General features: G+C 33.8%; 1 protein-coding gene across 1 annotated transcript; it reads right to left on the bottom strand.

Annotated features, from left to right (window-relative positions):
- Positions 1–978: 978 nt before the first annotated feature.
- On the bottom strand, positions 979–2,343 carry LOC143204942 (uncharacterized). The gene is made up of 6 exons (XM_076417900.1): positions 2,195–2,343; positions 2,010–2,140; positions 1,841–1,955; positions 1,699–1,791; positions 1,492–1,647; positions 979–1,431 (listed from the first exon to the last, which is right to left on the bottom strand). The coding sequence occupies exons 1-6, from the start codon at positions 2,324–2,326 to the stop codon at positions 1,366–1,368; spliced, it is 693 nt and encodes a 230-aa protein (XP_076274015.1). The 5' UTR covers positions 2,327–2,343; the 3' UTR covers positions 979–1,365.
- Between the last annotated feature and the right edge of the window lie 19,097 nt (positions 2,344–21,440).

Raw genomic sequence — 21,440 nt, 5'->3', positions numbered from 1 at the left:
ATTAGTACCTTCTATATTTCAGTATTTGTAAACGTAGTTAAATTTTAAGCCGTGTTGTTTGAGATTTGTTATATTGTGTAATATTATTGCAATTATACAATTAGCACAAATTTAGATACAAAACGATTAAGAATAGTGTAATCAAGTAAAGTTACATTTTACATTTTTTGTAGAGAGAATTAGTATATCCGCTTTATAGCAAAGTATGCAGTGCTGCAAAAGAAAAACTCGACATATGCGAAAATTTCATCCTAGATAGAAGTTTAACAAAATTCGAAAATAATAAGAATTACAAGAATTTTTCTATAAATTTTAGTGGTTTTATATTCTAATTTATTTCAGGTTTTATTAATAAATGAATTTCTTCACTAATTGAATATTGCAGATAATAAATACAATAATTTGTCCATAAAAATTATAATATATGTTTTGAAGGGATATTAACAATTATAAAATCGCTTTATAGATTACTAATACCTTGTTTAATAGTCAGTGTATAATTCGCACATAGGACAAAAGACAAAGTAGGAAGAAGTAGATTAAAAGGCAAATTAGAGATAACCTACCTGCAAGGCCGAGATTCCAGATTTACATAAAATAATAGGCTGAAATAAATACATCCACTAACAAGAAAAACTTACAGCTACTGTTTTGAAGATCGAAGAGTAAAATAAATAAGCAAAAAAGATGCATTTTTATTTAAAAATTTAGGTAAAGGAATTATTCTTTTAATTAGCCTAGGTGGAAAATATGGATATAGATTTGTATTATATAAATACATAACATAAAAATAATTAAAATATGCAGCAGTTAAAATAATACTAACTACATAAGTTACATAGATGGAACACATAGGACGAAAAAAATATGAATTGTTAAGGCATTTCGTAAACAATTGAAAACATTTCTAAATATTAAGGTGTTTAAGGACTAATACAGTAAGATTTTGTTCTTTGAACGTTCTTTTGTTTTGTCAGTTGTTTTGATTATTTACCTTATAGACCTAGGTTGGGAAAAGTGAATAGCTTTATTTAATGATTTTAAATACATTACTTATTAGTTTTAATTTAGTGCAATTTAAAATAGGCTAGTGAGAGCTTCTTGAGATAGTATACATTACATTACATACATTTTAATATGTTTTAATACATTACTTTAATTAATATTATATATCAAATATATTTTTGGCCTTATTTTGAAAATATTATCAATACAAGATTTAGTAGTGTAACATATCATTATATTTACACTATTATGTGAGAAACTTGATTAACTTAACAAATTATGGACGAATGAGCACTGGGTCAATTTCGATCAAAATAAATGTTGTTATATCTTAGGTCTATAGAATTGCAAATTATATCCTCAAAATAATCTGAATACATTTGTTTGATATAAGAATGTTATGAAAGCGTAAGTATTTCTTATATACTGAAAAATATAAGATAACAAATTTACTATGAATACCTTAATCTTAATTCGCATACTTACAAGTAATAACGAATTTCTATTTAACGGCATATTAAACCCTATGTATATCTGATTACCCTTTTGTATTTTATTCAACAGTACCAAATATATATTTTTGTTTTCTTGATTCCATAGATACCAGGGCATATTGATCAATGCATAATACATATCTTCGAACTGTATTAAAAATAATGATAATGTTCTATATTTGAAATTTAATTATTATACCTGATCCTCGATTATTTGGGCAACATTAAATGAAATAAAGGTACTGAAAAAATAGGCACATGTAGGGGCAAGAGATATCAATAAAGCTTGAATCTAAAAATTGAAAAATAAATAAACAATTTTTAAAAAATTGGTTACTTACTATAGAAAAGTTACTCATGCAGAATACTAATAGAGGCATAAAGCATAGCCCTACAAGCAAAAAAATACCTCCTATAAATTTTATCATGGAACTCCGAGTGAATTTGTGTAAATATCTAAAACTTGTACCTATTAATTGATATTTGTATTTTTTATATAAAATAACTTACGTCATCAATTTTAAATGCTGTTTATACACAAACACTAGATGCATAGTAATATTTTTGTGGTACATTTCGTTCATAACTCTATTTACATTTGAGGCCTGATATTCTTCAATTAAATTGATAAAATCGCCGAACTAAAATCACTAATATGTATCGCTTGAATAATAAAAAATACTCCTTGATCCTACTTTAAGAATATAGCTATAAACAACAACAGGAATTATATGTAACAAAAATATTGATAAAGATAGAGCCATTTGAAACCAACAAATGTGAAGAAATATAACTGTATACACAAATTCAGGATAAAGTTTTGACATATAAAAAATTATGGGTGTTTTTATTTTTCCATCTAAAAAGTAACTATTAAAATTAGGTATAATATATATTAATTAATCAAGTATAAACAATAAAATTACTTACCTCCTATGTGCCATACCAAATTACTAATTAAAGTGGCAATATGAATGAAAACAAGGCATCCATCTATTATCTTACCATGCAACATAAAGTCAAGATTTCGTTTCGTGATTTTGGCTATTGGTTTTGTAATATTTCCTAGCGAAGCAAATGAAGACTTGAAATATTTATTGCATCCCAAAATTATTATTAACGTAAAGAACAGCTAAAAGTTAAAAAATAATCTAATTAATGAAAACATTAATTATACATAGCTAGTGGACATACGTTATGAGCAAATATTATTACAGGAATAAAAGGTGTTATTCTAACGAAGGTTGAACAAATAAATGTTTCGATAATCATTCTTATAACAGTAATTATCACTGCAATTTTTACAATCCATTTCCGATACACAACACAAGAAAATACAAATTCTGAAATAGGGGATATTTTCATCTTGTTCTTACAGTTATTACTTAATTAATTAAGGAAAACTGGGGATTTAATGACAGCTTTATTTATATTCGTTGAGCGCAATATTTCTTTTTATTTAATCAAGTATCTAATGTTGGCAAGTGCTATCGATTCGAAGTCTGGTTGTTATTTATAGTAAATATTTGTTATAATATATTTATATGACTATTTAATATTTCTTTGAAAACATCAAATAAACGACCAGCATTAGCATAAAATCATAAATTAATAACTAAAAATATTTAAATACGTATTTAATATAATTAATAATAGTGATATTGAACGCTAGATATTAAAAATACTGTTAGAATACTCATTGCTACATACTCTTGCTTAAATGAACGACATACGTTATTATACATAGCAAAAAAATATTATTATAGGTGCACTTGTATAGGGGTTAATAAAATGTTGGAAAATAGTTGGAATACTTTTCTATTGTTGGCGAAATTGTTGTTGGCAATTTTCAACCGAGAACAATGTTGAATTACTTGTTTAATTCAGTAAATAATTTCCGAAACACTAGTTCAATAGGGTCGAAAATAAGTTGTTCTTAGAGATGTCAGTGATTCACGAAACTGACAACAGTTAGTTCCTGGGTATCTATCTTTAAACAAAAGTAAACTGCTTCCATACAAATCAACACTAGACAATACTTCGATTCTATGGATCCATCTTATTTTACAATTTTGTCTAAGAACTGAATATAAAATTATCGTGAATTCATCGTGAACGCTTGAAACTAGTGTTGGGATCTATCGACTGAAATCAACTATCGATTGTTTAGTAATTGACTAACGACTGACTTTTTTACTATGGACTGCTTCAGTCGCTATTTTTTGTTCGACTGATTTTACTACTTTTTACCAGTGACTGTTTCAGTCGACTGTTTTAAGCCGCTATTTTCAGACCGACTGATTTTGTTACTATTTACTATCAACTGTTTCAGTCGTGTACGTTTAGTTACTATTTTTGGTTCTACTACTTTCATTCGACTGATTTTTAATGTTCTGGCTCCCTCGTCCTAGCCGCGACCTTGGCAAAAATATACCTAATTTATACTTACATAGATTTATATGTAATATATATAGTTTTATAATATTTTTGGTAGTTTGCTTGTAAATAACAATATATTGTACATTAACATAGCAGTATTTTGGAACAATATTTTTCCAGATTGTTAATGTAATAGGGTAATATTATAAGATTAAAATTGTGAATGATAAATAGTAAAATATTTTTGACTGTTTTTATGGCAATAATAGGCAATATTTCGATTACTCTCTTGATTTTTGTTAAAAATATTTCTATTCAATAATAAATAAAGCATTTACTTTTTTTTAAAGCTCTAGTAGTTATTGTTCGATCATTTTTAACTATATCATGAATTAGTTTTTTTATGTTTAGTTTATTTTTAGTTTTAGTTTAGTTTAGTTTTTATTAGTTTATTTATGGTTATTGTACATCTTTAGTTTTAAGATTTTGTTTAAGTTTTGTTGTATTGTCTATATTTATTATAGAATATTATTTGAGAATAGCAATTAACATATGAAAATACGATAAAATATTTGTGGGGCATTATACCATTCCGTAGAAAAAATCCATACAGTTCTCTTTACAGATCCACAGAACATTCAACTATAAAAACAATTCTACTTCGTTTAAAATGAAATTATTTATTGCATGTTAATTGTATTTAGTAATTATTTTTTCCTTTTCATTTTTAAAGTTAGTACGTGAAGGAATATGTACATCTCCGTGTCGCTTATACTACCCTTAGAAAATATAAGCACATATAAAGTTAACTTTTCCAAGCAATTATCTCCGTCCTTTCCTCTCTCACAATTTATACCGGAAAGGGTTCGTACATCTTCGTCTGACATCACGAATTGAAAAAAAAAACAGTCGAACCCTGCCTTTGACTGAAAACAGTAATTACTATTTTCAGTCGATAGTTTTTTCACTATCGACTGTTTCGACTGTTTTGCGACTATCGACAATTTAGACTGTTTTCAGTCAATAATTCCCAACGCTACTTGAAACCTTTTTTTTACCTTCAACCCAGCTGGTTTAAAAAGCCCTTGCTGATTTCCACTGGAATTCTTCAGGTGCCCGTGAAGGCAGGGTTGCGACTGGGCGCGAGAGCCCATGGGCGGCTTTCGGCCGTTTGACTATTTAGGGATTGGGGGTTATCGAGGTGCGAGCACCTTTGAGAGTGATTTTAACAGGGGGTTTTCACAGAAGGGCTGAAGATTATAGGACTTTGTTGAAAATATGGTTCACAAATTCGGTCACTGGTGGGTTTTCTGTCTCTCTATGAATTTGGGAGTTTCTGACGAACCACGGGGCGCGCAGGGCTTAACGCACTATTTTGTTCTACATTACTTGCAGCTTTTTGACCAGGCTTGGCGCAGCGTAGCTGAACAAAGTGTTTGCCTCGAAGAGGGCCACTGATCTGATTAAGCTCTTGTAAAGCAGAACTTTTATTATTGGAACAAGTTTACTTCCACGGAATAGAAGAGGGTTCAGAACAGAGGAGATTCCATAGTCTTTTCATACAGCTTTATTTATTTGGAGTCTCCAGGTAAATCGGCAGTCAAAAATTAGACCTAATTAAGTGGCCTTATCCCGCCGACTGATTTATGTTTTGTTCACCTAGAGCTTGTGTATCCAGATAGCCTTTTGTTGGTGAAAGGTTGCGGCTTGAATTTTTTGGGGATCAACTTCTAATCTCAAAAATCTCAACCATTTCCCGGCTGCGGAAAGTTGACCCTGAAATCTGTTGTGCGCTCTTTCTGGGGAACGAGCACTTGGTGGCCATATAGAGGTAAAAGAAGCAGGCAGGTGCTATTGGAGATCTATGGGGGACTCCAGAATTGATTATTTTGGTACTAGGGAAGGATTTTTCCACCCTTACTTGAATGGATATTTCCGACAATAATGAGGAATATTATCAGGTCTATTGGTAGGCCTGCTTTTATGGCTTTATGTATTAAATCTTCATGTCAAACTTTGTCAAAAGCCTTTGTGATGGCCAGGAAGAGAGCAGAAAGTATATGTTTTCTGTTTAGTTGGCAGTGTTATTTAAGATTTTGTGTTTAAAAAGCTGCTGGTTTAAAAAGCCTTTCTGTTTTTACATGTTTTATTAACATATCATTTTTAAATTATTCCTTTTAATATATTATGACATGAAGATCATCACATTGTAGTTGAATTTCGACCACAGCGCGATCACTAATACAATGTTAAAACGCAAATGTTATTGTTGACTAATTAAAAAGTAATTAACTAAAAAGTAATGAACTGATTCACTAAAAATTACTGCAATTATTACCACCTAAATGCGTCAAGTGTGTTAGATCTTACTTATCATCAAATTACAACAATCCGCAAAATGTAAAAATCACCTCGCAAACTACCAAGGATTTGATGTAACTAAACAACTTTAAAAAATTGGAGATAACAAAAATAAATCTAAGCACCCAGTACTTCTAATAAAAAAGTATCGAAACACCGCAAAGTTCCAAATCATACAAATTGTATCAATAAATGATCCGTCCAATATCGAACAGCCTGAAAATACCAACGAATTGCTAAATCAAGTAATGCAGATATTAACTACAAGATCAAAACCTGCGACTTAACCAAATTGGGAGCAGTTTTTAAATTCCATAACACCCACTGAACAGACATTTAAAGAAGAACACATAGAGATAGTGAGACACAAAGACATTGAGTATTTGAACTAAAATTGTAACAAATCAACCAAACAAAGGTTCAAGGTAACTGCAATCTATTATGCGCTTATCATAAACAAAAAACTTTGGTGAACTTTGGAACAAATTTGGACCTGTGGTATTGAACTGTGGGGTACTAATAGCAAATCATAGCTATCCTTCCAAAAAGGTTCGGGGATAGCAAACCTGCTATCTTCTCTGATCTGCCCTTCTAGCAGACTTCCCTTATTTTACAAGATGTTAATTCGGTCCGTACTCCTCTACGGATCTAATGTCTACTTCAAGTTTGTTACACCCAACCAGGTCAAACGGCTTCAAGTTTTCCAAAATAAGCTCCTCAGGAGAATATTAAACGCTCCATGGTTTGTCAGAAATAATCAAATTCATAAGGAAACTGACACTCCAGAAATCAAGCATTTCATATCTCAATCATTCCACAAACAACAACTCAGCTCAAGTTCTTCTGAAAACGCGCTTGTTCGCGAGCTGGTCGACATGCTGGGAGTTTAGCACCGCGTCACCGCCAAGCTCCCCCCTTTTCAAGGCTGAAACGACCTCATCCGTCGCTACAGTCATAACTTTTGCCCCCATACAACAGTACCCAGTTGTGTGTTAACTCAGGTTTGCGAATCAATAGAATCGCCGGGCCCTCGTGCCCAATAACGGCTGTCCGATCAGCGGGTGCTATATCCCCAAATTTAATGCAGTAGCAGTAGTGATCCACAGGGGTCAACTGTAAGGCGGTTTCGGTTTAGTGTATTGGTAAGCCCAGAGGCAGTTCCACATAACCCGGTCCAACTTGTCACTCCAGGGCAAGTCTCCGCGACCAGGTATGCGTCATGCATTCTACCGCCTGGTTTTTAGGCCAGAACAAAAAAAAATCATAGCTATCCTTCAGAGGTTCCAGAATAAAGTGTCGCGAGTCGTCGTCGATTCCCCATATTACGTCTCCAACAAATGAATTCAGCGCAATATTCCCTTAGAACCCATAACGAATGTGATTCGAAGTGTTAGTGCAAAGTACTGTTAGTGGATCCCAGTGTACTCGCCAAACAGTTAAAGATGCACGATGACAGAGAAGTGTATAGACTCAAACGCAAACTACCAGACGAACTGATTAATAGACAAATAGTGTGAGACATAATAACCTCTAGAATAACTTAGATTAGCCTTTAGAATAAGTTAGAATAGTATCTAGAATAAGATTTAGATTATAAGTTTGTACAGCAGATCACTTACTGAAGCGATCTTCTGCATGTCAGTACAGTTATATTATATAACGGAAATCATATAATAACTTATTGCCCACGGGCAGATTGTTGAAGTTCTAAGAGATTAATAAAAAAAACTTTGGAACAAATCAAAATTATCTCTTCTGCCTTTTCCGTTTATCATATTTGTTTATTGTCATCAATTTAATAGGATCTATTAGAGTTCTGTCTTTTTGTTTTCTTTTCTCTTTCGAAGTCTTTCGCTGTCAAAATTCTGTTTACCTGTTTTATCCAAAAGTATATGGTGCACCAATTTTTAATATTCTATCTGGAAGATCATTATGTAGTGTACAATTGAAAAGCTTTAAATTTACATTTTTCTAAAGATATTAAAAAAATATGTTATATTATCGACGTGAAAATATCGCGGTATAAAATAAAACAGATAGCTTAAAGACCTACAGACAGTATTATCAAATAATTTTCTGGAGCATGAGATATTGCCTTGCCTCTTTTGTTCGTATAAGAATATCTGGAATTAAAGGTATATAGTTATTTTAAGTACATAGAGTCAAGTTGCAATTTCTCAACTCCTGTTAATACATCTCCCATCAGTATAGAATATAAATTTTCTAAAGGGCCCTCATGTTCATCCTCTTCACAATTTCCTAAAGTCGAATACGATGAAAAAAATTAATTCATGACGACCGCTTTAAATGATTTCTCAAACGTACTAGCCCAAGGATATATATTATATTCCTGAATCCATGAGCTCTAATAGATCCAAAAAAATATCCAACCTATCTTGGTTAAACAGCCTTAAGCCAATACGTTTATGCCGGTAATTACACAATTTTTTTTTCTTTAATGAAATGAAACCCCTCAAGGTAGTTAATAAATTATTAATTGATAGCACATTAACAATTTTTTTCTTACTTGGCCAATATGTATGCTTACATTTAAGTATACTATTTAAGTCCTCAATCGCTTTGCATCAAAATTCCTAGTGTATTGAACTTCGGCTAATCCTCTCTTAAAAGGTTTGCATTCAGTAGCTATTAGTTTAGTGGAGTTGCAACTATCAAATAATTGATCCAAGAATAAAAATATATCCTTGGGAGATGAAGTCTTACTTAATTTATTCTGTTATGATAGATTAGACCCTTGATAACTATGCGGAGGTGTTTTTTCTCGGAGACCTTAAGGTAATTAGGCGTATTAATATTTGTAAACAAGCATAAAATTCCGTTGTGATTTTTGGATGTGGGTGGGTGTTCTTTCGGCTTTGGTTATGTTTGAACCGAACTGTTATTTGAATTTAGGTCTAATGTGATTGCTTATTTAAATTTATCCCCCACGACCCTACCTGATGTGTGCGTAGAGCTTTATTGTTGAAGTACTGCCTTCGTGCTTCTGGGAATACTCAATCAAGTTTTTATGGTGCTTTTCTTCCATAAGGGATAGATGTTTATGTATATAGTATAAATATATAAAGAAACTGGATAAAAAGGAAACAAATTGTAGTAGGATGAACTATAAGTTTCCAGGAGTAGTATCTATTTGCTCACAGTAAAATAAAAAATTGACGCCATTTTAATATATCATCTGTCATAAGAACGTGTACATGAATTCAGGTAGTCGTGAAATTAAATGGAATTTCAAAAATTTAAAGAACACCTGTATAGAACAACACACAGCTCAACATTTTGTTGCCATAGTTATTTATTGTACAGACCGGAATAATATTACAATAATTTTTGAAATTATATGAACAATTTCATAAAAACGCTAGGTTATTGATCCTACAGGTAAGATAGAACATTTGTTCTGTATTATGGACAAAAGCAGGTTATTCTGTGTATACGCAGAAGTGTGTATACAGATATATAGAGAGTGTATACTTTCTTGTTCTAGCTTCGTTAGATTTACATAATGTTTGTGTTTAGTATTAAACAGGGTTGTATTTAGGATTTCACTGAGGAGCCATCATAATGTACAAACAATTACTATCTACCTAAAATAATAATTGTTAATAACAATGGAGTGGCAAATTAAAGAAAGTATGTAAATATATTTTTAATAACATCTTTATTAGATATGCTTAGTACAATCTTAATTTACAATTAATTTATTACTACTTTTCCTATGTACTTGGATTAATGGAGCAAGACGAGTGCGAGAAAATACGTCAGTATGTATTCCTCAATTATAAAATTATAATTATTCATTAATTATTAACTTATAGCTATAGTTTACACTAAATGTATACACTTTATATAAGTTCGTATGGTTCTGTTCGATTCAATCTCCTGACATCCTGCGCGCTGTCCAGCAGTTATATTGCTTCCACCTTAGTATGATTTAGTAATCTTCTATCGTGTTTCAAGTTGAAATCTTGGATAACTTCGCAAATCCATTTGATTTCCAGGTCATCGTGCAGTTCTCCATTAGTTACATAACGATAGGCATTGGTAATCAATCGAAGAACCTTGTTTTGACAGCGTTGTATGACTAGTTGATTTGAATTTTTAGTGCAATCCCATATTTGCACCCCATAGGTCCAAATTGGATTTATAATTGTATTATAGATCAACCTCTTTGATTTTAGATCAAGTTCAGAGTATCTTCCGACTAACCAGTACAGTTATTTTATTTTGGTTCTAATCTGTTTTTCTTTTTATGCTTCCAATTTAATCTACCGTCAAGATGGATTCCAAAGTATTTAACTGATTCTGCTTGAGGAATAGGGCATAATAAAAAAATTAACAATAAAATTAAAATAACTAGAGCTTTCTTTGCTCGAGAATAGATTTGAGGCACTTTAGATTCAATTTCTCAATTAAATAACCATAAACCATAACCACTTCATTTACATTTTGATCAGGTTTGGGTATTATCATAACTTCAGCTGTTTTCAATGGATCTGGAATATAGCTTAACCGAAAGCATCATTAAATAAATTTATTAGCTTAATGAATCGCTTTCGTTGTAGTCGTTTGAATATCACTCTCGTCATAAAGGCATAACCTGTGCTTTTTTATTAATTATTTATTTATTATTTATTTATTTAAACCCGTCAGCCTCTTGGGCTATTTAGCGTAAATTGCAATACATTATATGAACATTTACAGGTTAAAATACTACACAGTAGATTATAAACAGTAGAATATAAACAATAACATTTCTCAATTACACAATAATAAATGAACATACATTTGTATACACAAAGTGTTGAAGTAGGTCTATGGTCTTTAGATACTCAATCAGCAGATTCAGTTGCTCAGGTTGGACCAATTGTTCCAATGTTGTCGGCATCTCAAGTTGTCTCCTCAAATCATGATATTTTTGGCGGTCCAGTAGGATGTGTCTGACGCTAAGTTGAATCTGACATAAATCACATAAGGGCGGGCTCTGTCCCTTCAACAAATATTCATGTGTTCATTCATGACAGTCTACAGTGCCCCATTCGCAGTCGTGCGAGGGCGCTTGACTTGTGTCTACCGATGCTATTACGGTCTATAGATTGATAAAAGATCCTCTTGACTCTCATATGATTCTCATAATTTATTATTCTTTATGAGAAGGTCCCATTCTAATTGAGTCAATTGCCTATTTAAGCCCTTCATATACACTTTGGCATCTTTTTTGCTGAACAGTTCGTTTAACTTTATCGACTCCTCTTCCCTACTTGCCAGATGATCGGCTCTTTCATTTCCAGATATTCCTTTATGGGAAGGGACCCAGAGGTATGTTATTCTTACAGCCCTAAATTGTAAATTTACTTTTTTTGTCTGTATCTCTCTGATCTATGTGACCAGAGGGTAGACTGTACTTGTCGATCTTAAACTCTCTAGGGAACTTATAGAATCCGATACTACTAATATGGATTCGCTAATCCGTGATACTTCCAAGGCAGATAGGGCCATATATATAGCCAGCAGCTCCGCGGTGAAAATGCTAGTCAATGATGGAAGCCAAAAGTGCCTCTCGAGTAGACTAGACGTATAAACAGCACCCACAAAGTTCTCACATTTTGAACCATCCGTGTAGATGATAAAATGATTTGAATAGTTCTCTTCGATTATCTGTCTAAAGAAGCTTTTATTGTAGAAGGACTATTTGTTTCCTAATTCAGAATCTTCACAGAGAGGTCTATGTGTATTATTGAGAACTGCCATGGTGGTATATTAGTGATTCTACATTTTGCATCTGGGATCAAAATCATTAATCGTTATATATCCACTGGAAGATTAATGATTAAGTGCCTCTTCCTTATATTGCTTCAATTTGTCTTAGGTAAGAAAAAGGTATTGAACTTTCATAGTTTAGTAGCAGTAGCTCTTGCCGTGACTCAAGTGATGAAATCTCTGCCTCACACTGCAAACTTTCAACCAAACTAGTGCGAAATGCTCCCAGTATGATTCTCATAGCGGCGTTTTGTATGGGATCCAATTTCTTCACGTATGAAGGTGGTGCGGTAATATAACACTGGCTTCCATAATCCAATTTGCTTCTTATCAGCATCTGATATATATTGCTCAACGATGTTCTGTGTGCTCCCCAATTGATGTTGGAAATGGTCTTCAGTAGACCTATGTCTGCCAAATATTTATTCTTGAGATAATTTATGTGTGGGAGCCTGTTGAGCTTGCGATCGAACAGCAAACCAAGGAATTTGTGTTCTGGGTTGTTTATCAGGTTCTTACCCTCCATCACTAATAGTGCTATTCGCGAACAGTTCCTCTATCTACAAAAGTGAACACTCACGGACTTCTCTGCTGAGAACTTCAACACATTCGGTCCGGCCCACGCAGGCAGTTCATCGAGGCAATTCTGTAATAGGGATTGGCTGTACATATGGTTAGTATATTTTTGGTAGATAACCACATCATCAGCATAGATTCGGGCGTTGATATAAGTGGGAATAACTTCGTTAATAAAGTTCATAGCAATTATGAATAGTAATGGGCTAATACAGGAGCCCTGAGGTACACCGTTGGTTTGGTGATGTGCTGTAGATATTACTGCATTAACCCTGACTCGGAAACTTATGTTTGTCAAGAAGAATGCAATGAAATCGAACATTCTGCCCCCTATTTCCCAGTTAGATAGTTGTTTCAGGATGCAATCGATATTGATGGAGTCAAATGCCTTTTCTAAGTCAAGAAAGACTTTCTGATTTCTGATGATTATTTAGTAGTCTCTGCTTTTCAATCACATATATAAATCTATGACAGACCATGCGCTCAAGTACTTTACTTAGGGGACTGCTTAACGCGATAGGCCTGTAGCTGGATACTGAATGCCGTGGTTTACCTGGCTTATATATAGGGACTAACAGCGACTGCTTCCACGACAAAGGCAAATGTCCCCTCATCCAAACCTCATTGTAGATATTAAGCAAATGAAGTGTTGCAATTGAGTTAGGTTTTTAATTAATGGGAAGCAAACGTTATCTAGTCCAGAAAATGTGTTTCTGCCCCTACTCATGGCCTTATTAAGCTCTTCAGTTGTGAATGGAATATTCAAAAGGTCATGTACATTTTTGCTTACCCCATCATTGCTGTTCATCTTTTTCTCCTTATGTTTTGTTGGAATATGCAATGATAGTGTGCTGCAAATATTTCAGTCATTTCACAGAGGTCTTCAATGCGTCGACTTCCATCAACTGGTATTTTAGATTGTGGGGTGCCTTTTATTATGCATATACTTGTAAATTTTCTCCAAGAGCTTAATTTTGATTGCCGAATAGTTCTTCTCACAATTGCCTTTAATCTTTTGTAATTTTGAAAGTGTTCGGATGTTGGGTTTAATTTGAATCTGTTAAGGGCCCTTTTCCTATCCCTTATCACCCTAGCACAGTCTTTATTCCACCATGGTACCGGTAATTTATTTATTTTTGTGGTGTTAATAGGAGTAGATCTTCTAGCTGCATTGATAATGGAATCGGTGAATTCTTTTACGATTGTGTCTATATTTTTTGTGATTGCTGTGGTTTCAATCAACGACCTATATTGGTCTCAATCAATACCTCTACTATTAAGTCCGGTCGCTGTAGGTAATATGCCAAGTGTGTCAGTGAGTTCAACCAAAGTGGGAAAGTGGTCGCTGTCATGCATCAACCACAGTTGTTCATCTCGCCTGTCCAGCCAATGAGGAAGAGCACAGGCTTAAGTCCAGGTGTGACAATGTGCCCGATAAAGCAGATACAAATGTAGGGGATCCGTCATTCATAATACATAGACTATTGTCATTAATGACCTCAACAGTCTATGGACCCTTTGATTGTATTTAGATGAGCCCCACTCAGGCGCATGAGCATTGAGATCCCCATGATGAGTTTGGGATGTGGCAATTGTGAGACGAGAGCTTCAATACTTGTTTCTTCAATGCTTGCGGAAGGAGACAGATACAAACTACACAGTGAAACATTTCTGCCAGATAAATATGCCCTGACAGCTACTGCTTCAAGCTCTGTTATTATGTTAATCTTTTCTTCGTGTATTTCTGTGCAGATTAAAATAGCTACGCTTCTAGATGAACGTGCACTATTTGTCCTGTCTTTTCTTATTATCTTATGGCCTCGCAGTTGAAAAGAATCTGTAGGTGATAAGTTTCCTGTAGGAGCATAATCGATGGCTTATAAAGTCGCATGACGAGATGAAGCTCTTCCTGTTTTCTTTTAAGGCCATTAATATTCCATTGCACTATGATAGTCATTTTAATTATTGTGTAGAGGTTTCTATTTCCATATCACTGCCTGATCTATGCTTTGAGCTTAATTTGGTACGGTCTTTAGAGTAACCACTGTTGTTCCCCTTGCTTGGTGGTGATGAGCTACGCGAAAAGCCAGGCGTTGAATTACAATAATTTTCGGAAACGGTCTGCCTCTCTTTACTCTTATTGGATGGACTTGAAGGAGCTTCTCCCCTTCTCTGGGACTGAGATCCGGATGAATAGGGATGAAGGGTAGGAGGATGGCGGATAAGGGATCGATCCCCCCACCCGTAGCAACCCGGGCTGGGGAGGGTTTTCGGTGTGAATGTGGAGGGGCCTGTAGCCCTCTTGTTGAAATCGAGGTGTTTTCAGCGGAGGTTTTCTTCGTAATTGAAGAAGCCTCCCTTGTGGAAGTGTATCCCTGTATCTTGGGGAGTGCTCCTGTCCACAGTTAATACCATGAGGCGATATTCTACTGCGCCATGTATGTTTTTCCGACAAAAGGGACAGGTAGGACCATATGTACAATTCATGGATATGCGAGCGAATCTCTGGCATTGATAACACCTAATGGGGATTGGGATATATTGTCTAACTTTCAGACTTAGGTAACCTGTCCTGCTTTTGTCAGGGATGTGATCCTTTCTAAATGTTAGGATATAGCTATTGGTTGCAACGATCTCTCCATTTTTCTTCGAGTGGATGCGCTCTACCGATGTTACTCTCTGTGATGCTAAATTCTCCAGTATCTCCTCGTCTGTACACACAGATGCTGCTCGATATAACTGCTTTGCATAAATTTAGTGTATTATGTGGGGCAACTGTTACCTATATACTGTGGAATTTCTTTAGTTTCAGCACTCTCTCTGACCGTCTAAAGTTTGACACTGCAACTAGTATTGTTCCATTTCTAAGTTTTTTAACTGATTGTACTTCTCCCACCCCTGACAGTAATTCTCTATGTATAATAAATGGCGATAAACTTGTCAGTAGATCACCCTCGGATGATATAATAAAATATCTGTCGTATTCATCTTACTATTAACGAAGAGTTCCGAAAGAAATCTAACGATTGATGCTTATTTGATTTCTTTAATTTCCTTTGTTAATTGTTGTGTGGCGCTGTTCAGCAGGATTTTGTCACAAGAGTTTCTTGATTGATGCCATTTTCTTCTAAATTTATGCTTCTTCGGAATTAAGCCACTAATTTCTTTTAAAATATTTATATTCCTGCAGTTTCTGTTTAAAAATAGGGATACAGCTTCTTGAATGGCAGTGGCAAAGGTAACTATTTCCTCTTGCTTCTTTATTTTAAGAGGTACTTTCAAATTAATATCTTGCTCTAATCATCGGGAAATTTTACAGAAATGTTTCGCGACATCTAGATGTCGCTATTTCTAACTAATTACTTATTTTAATCGCTATGCTAAGAACCGCGACGGTCTGACTGGATGAAGTGTCAAAGAAATTCATGATCATTACAGCGAGTTTGGTTGTTGTAAATTGAGGTAAGTTTATTCATATTAATAATCATGTAAAATATCAAATATTTATTTTTTAATTTTAGAAATTATTCCCCTTCTGAAACAACGGTTCGCTTCAATCATAACCAAAGCCGAAAGAACACCCACCCACATCCAAAACTCGGAATTTTATTACAAGGATTCTCCATTGATAAAGAAATGAAACATAAAAACTCAATGAAATGAAACAATTCACCAGCAAGTAAAAGTAAACGCCTTGAGTTCTAAGGGCAATATGGGTGAGTACTACAGCAGTCACTGTTCAACTAGCTACAATGCCAAGCCGACCTATACGCAATGTGTAAGCATACACTACTTCAGAAGTTGTAAAAATGATACCTATCTAAAAGTCATGAATGCGGAGAATACCATCAACTTCATGCACTGCAAATGAATGCCAATTAGGTTAGAAAAAGCGAATCATCCCATTCTTACACGTATGTATGTATAGTTAGAAATTATTTATCACACAATCAAATCTAGTTTAGGCCCAAATTATAGCAAGAGTGGTTCTGTAGCACCAAACAACTGAAATACATATTGGAAAGCGGTTTAGTGAATTATTTATATAATTGTTCTCCTGTCAAAAATAAATCAAGAAAAGAGTAATCAAAACACTCATTGTATAAAACCATATCAGCCACAATCCATGAAAATGAACTACTAATAACTGAACATTATGGTCAAACTTTCTCTGAGAATAACAATAACCTCTTGGTCCATTGTCGGTAAATTAAACCTCTCCACGTGAGCTGAAGAAAGAAGAAACACTTTAGCGTTGGATTGTGAGCTTATCAATTTACGTATCCAGATCGTCCATAAAATAAATATGTAAGAATGATGATGACGACGTCATTTGGAAACAACTATTACATTTTTGATCCATTGATCCTCAACTTCGGCCTGCGAATCTTAACGATAGATCTGGAAGGGAATGGGTCCCTGCAGTTCAGCAGTTACCTAGTTAATTTATTGGTATATGGCTTGATCGTTTTTGCTGTACGACTAAATGTCTTCCTTCACTGTTCGCACATTCAAATATAGGTACACATGTTTATTGTACGGTGGCATATTGAACATAGTTCTCATCATTTTGCTTTCTAGTACTTCGATGATACGGATTGTTACATCTGATTGTTGAATATCTGTATCACAAAGTTTCACAGGTGAACGAATTTTTCTTTTGAGTGTGAGGATGTTCTACTAGATGTTCTCGTATTCTATGATATTTTCCAGTAGATTTTCAACTAACGAAAAAAGACTTATGGATCTATATTATGCCATTATCTAACATGTTCTTGAAATTCTTAAAACATTCCAGCACTTGATCTTTCGATTTTAGGAAAACCATTGGGCTAAAATCATCCTCAAAGTTTATAAAGTACTTTGATCCACCTAGCGAAAAATTTTCCATTGAACCACATAGATCAGAGTGAATTATCTCCAACTTTTCCTTAGCTCTGTGTCCTTCGCGCGATGCTCTTAATTTTCTTTTGCAAATATATGATTCCAGCAGTTGATAGTAATTCCGCAGTAACGTTTTAATCATTTTATAGTTTATGAGACGTCGAGTAATATTGGAGGGCAGTAGTTCTTTCCTTCGAATGCCGTTTCAACAAGCGCTGTTACTCTGCGCACTTGGTCGATTTTTGAGTGGTAATTTCGAAATCCAAACTGGAAATCTTTTTTCTCTATAAATGGTTTAATACGTTTCAACAGCAGTTTCTCAAATAACTTTGATATTGCCGGTAACAGCGAAATAAGCCTATAAGATCTGACTTGTTGACACATAATTATTTGAGCAACCTTAAGACACTCCAGAACATGTTTCAGTCTCAAGCGGGCATCGAATATGTATATCAACTTGACGATTGATTTTCGTGGCAATAACTCAGGTAAAATATCATCAATTCCAGGAGCCTTTTTGAGGATTGAGGTTGTTGTCATTTTCTATGACAACTTGCATTGGAGAAATCAGATCTACAGCTACATCGAGCTATCATTCGGTTGGAATACTTTAGATAAATGTTATGCGAATAATTCAGATATTTGCGTCGAACTCATTTATTTCAATCATACTGGAGTAAAATGAGAAAGAACATCCGCTTCGATTTTAAAAGTATTATTACACTTTTACAAACTGCATTTGAATATTTGCATTTCTGAACAGGAGAGAAATTTTATCTACATTACTGTTCTTTTATATATCTTGACCAGCCCCTCATAGAGAAATAGAGATTTAAGTTTATAGGAAATAGTTTATGGAAAAATATTTGTAGGAATGTTCGTCGGGTCGGTCGGTCGGAATGAATGGCTGTCGACGCGATTGCAACTCACTACCATTCTTGAAAGGAATTTGCACGAGAACTGAAAACACTGCTTGAATCAAACTTGTTTATTTTAACTTATAACTTATACATGTGGTCGACGGGAGAATTGACAAGATATTAGGTTAGATAGAGGAAGTATGGTAGCGCTGTGGAAATGGTACTGTTACAAGGGGATGGAGAAAAGAAAAGAGAGCGAGACGTCGTCGTGATGATCTTTTATAGCCTGGAACCGCATGGTACCAATCCACCGGCGGTGCCAATCTTTGAACTTGTTGTTGGTGAATGCGTGGTGATCTAAAGGGTCGTGGCGGTCGTCACATATTACTTGTTTTAATCGCCATGCTAAGAGCCGCGACGGTAGTGTGATTTGTATATTTTGTACGCGATTTTCAAGATGTCTTATATAGAGAACAGTGTGGTCAGTTTTTTATAACGTTTATAGATTAAATTATTATTTTATTTTATTAGTATCTACAAGTCTGTAGTTGAAATGCATTCTCGTTCTATGGAGCGTTGTGTGCACTGATGCACAGATAGTGAGGAAATGCATCATCATTTTCCGTTAGAAAAGTACCCAGCGATCTTTAAGAAATGGTCAAAAAGCATTAGAAATTCTAAACTGGTTGGGTTAAACATGAAACAGATTTTTGATCGTTACCACGTTTGTCATAGACATTTTTGTGATACTTTTAAACTTTCCTTTAAGTATTTATGAGAACAATTTAGTGATGGTGATAATAAAACCACGAGCCCAGAATATGTACAAAAGGAGGTGGATGGAAAACCAAAATGATATAGAAGGTAAATTGAAGGCGTCAGTGACATTTCTGTTCATAATTGTTAGCATTAATTTCAAAACTATCTTACTATATTTGTAGTGCCTATTTCCATCGTTCCAGGCCCACAACCAGGGTGTTCGAAGCAAGCGTCATCGACATTTGAACAAACTCCAGAAGGTAATGGTAAAGTTTCTATTAATTCAGCCAGTACCCCCATCTCTGCTCATTCTTACCATAAATAAAGTTTTACATTGTACCGTAGTGTACATCTCAGGTTATTTAGCAAAACTTTTGAAAAATTAAATTAATTGATTGATTTTTGCTTACATACAATTATGAATAAATCAGTAGACGCACAAATTGAGACTGATTTTATAGAGGCAAGATAATATCTCGTGCCCTAAACTTCAACAAAATGGTTTTATTATACTGGCAGTAGCTATCCCCTTTATTTTATTCAGTGATTTTACCAAGTCAATAATATAACAAAATGTTTTTCACATGTTTAAAAAAAAATTTAACTCTTTAATTGTACATTCCATAATAATCTCTCAGATAATATATTAAAAGTAATAACAAGGTGCACTATATTGTTGGGTATATAAATAATTGAGTGGATGCGCCTACATCAGACGTCCTCTGACGATGTATATATAGTTGCATAGTCGATATTAAATTAGTTTCCTGTAAATTATAATAAACGCTACGGCGCATGCTCGTACTAATGCCATCCGGACAGGATGAAGATTCCGCCATCTTGATTCATTCTGTGTTGGGGCTTTGATCGAGATGTTTGTCGAAATAAATAGAGAGTGACTCAGTTGAATCCAGTGTTTTAATTGCCCAAACACCTTCACCAAATCGGTTCTAACAATATACTTTTGAGTAAAGCAGGTGAACAGAATTTCAGGGGGGAAAGACTTAAAGTTTACTTTCAGTACAAGAAAACAAAAAAAAACAGAACTCAAACATTATTTATTTAAATTTCATTGGTCAATTAAACATGACGTTAAGGCTGTGACGTGCCTTTTACGTAAAATGTCTTCACAGTAAAATATTTTTCTTACATGTGCCTATAATGGAATGGCCAATCAAATTACTTGAATGATCAATTATGACACCCTCTGGATGTTGGGTAAAGCAAAACTTTGCGCTAGAGTCCCCTATTGAGTTAATCTATTACTCTATGCAGCCGCTCATGACATACTATAACGCCCTCTACAGTTATTCTTCTTTATTTCTACATAATAGGAATGGGCTCTTTTATCGATATAAAATAGATATTTAGCATACTTTTCAGTTGAAAACTCTGGATTTCGAAGAGTAAGAGTTAGTATGAAGTAATATGTGAAAATAGAAAATGTACAATTAATAGATACTTGAAAAATGTTTATAAGTAAATGAAAGTATCAATAGCATACTGTAAATATATCTTCTGTTAATATAAAACAAAATTCTAGAAACATTTTTAAATGCAGACATTACATTGCACCTTTTTAACAAGATGGTTATTAACTCCCGTGAGGAACGCCTCTTTTTCAACGAGAAGAAAATAAAGTAAACTAAGAAATATGGTGATTCAAGGGAGATTTGCCAGTTTGTCGCTGATGTCCATATAATGTGATATACTAAAAAAATATAGCCTTTGAAAGAGTAATTAACCATTTTGTTCAAATCTAGAAACATACCTCTTCAAACAACATAGACCTTTAAGCATTAACCTGTAAATATTAAACTTTTGTGTATTACCTTAAATTACCTGTTCTTTTAATGTTAATGTAAAAAAGAATAATCTAGAAACTTATATAATTTTTATGTGATGACCCTGCTGTTTTTTCTATCGGAGATAATAGTGAAGAATCGACATGAAAATTACGACAGTCAAGTGACAGTATAAATAAACGGAGACAGACTTGGAAAATAAATATTGGCAAAAGTAAATATGTGCATGTGAAGTTCACGTATAATCAGACGGCTCAACCACCAACAACAATAAATAATAATATCACTCCATATAGCAACAACGCTAAGTATCTCAGATTAATATGTAAAACAACATGTAACAATGTAAAAAATAAAAGGAAAGACTGTTAAAATATAGGAAATATAGAAAAATGTATTGATTAATTGAAATAAAGCCACAATTATCAATACTATTACGTACTGTTATTTCATAAGGAAATACTGAAACCTATATAGACATATGGAACACAATTATGGGGATATTCCGCGAAAACAAATATAATAAAATAATACAATAA

This window comes from Rhynchophorus ferrugineus, unplaced genomic scaffold (assembly GCF_030347505.1).
Source record: "Rhynchophorus ferrugineus isolate W39M unplaced genomic scaffold, kcgeb_rfMv2 rfM11, whole genome shotgun sequence".
Taxonomy (NCBI): domain Eukaryota; kingdom Metazoa; phylum Arthropoda; class Insecta; order Coleoptera; family Curculionidae; genus Rhynchophorus; species Rhynchophorus ferrugineus.
This window is presented reverse-complemented; position numbering and strand designations above follow the sequence as displayed.

Excerpts from the sequence above, each read along its gene's own strand:
- LOC143204942 (XM_076417900.1), bottom strand. The coding sequence starts at position 2,326 with ATGTCAAAACTTTATCCTGAATTTGTGTATACAGTTATATTTCTTCAC. Across the intron at positions 1,648-1,698 it reads CCCAAATAATCGAGGATCAG|TTCGAAGATATGTATTATGC; the intron begins GTATAATAATTA and ends TTTTTAATACAG. Across the intron at positions 1,432-1,491 it reads ATAGAAATTCGTTATTACTT|TATATAAGAAATACTTACGC; the intron begins GTAAGTATGCGA and ends TATATTTTTCAG.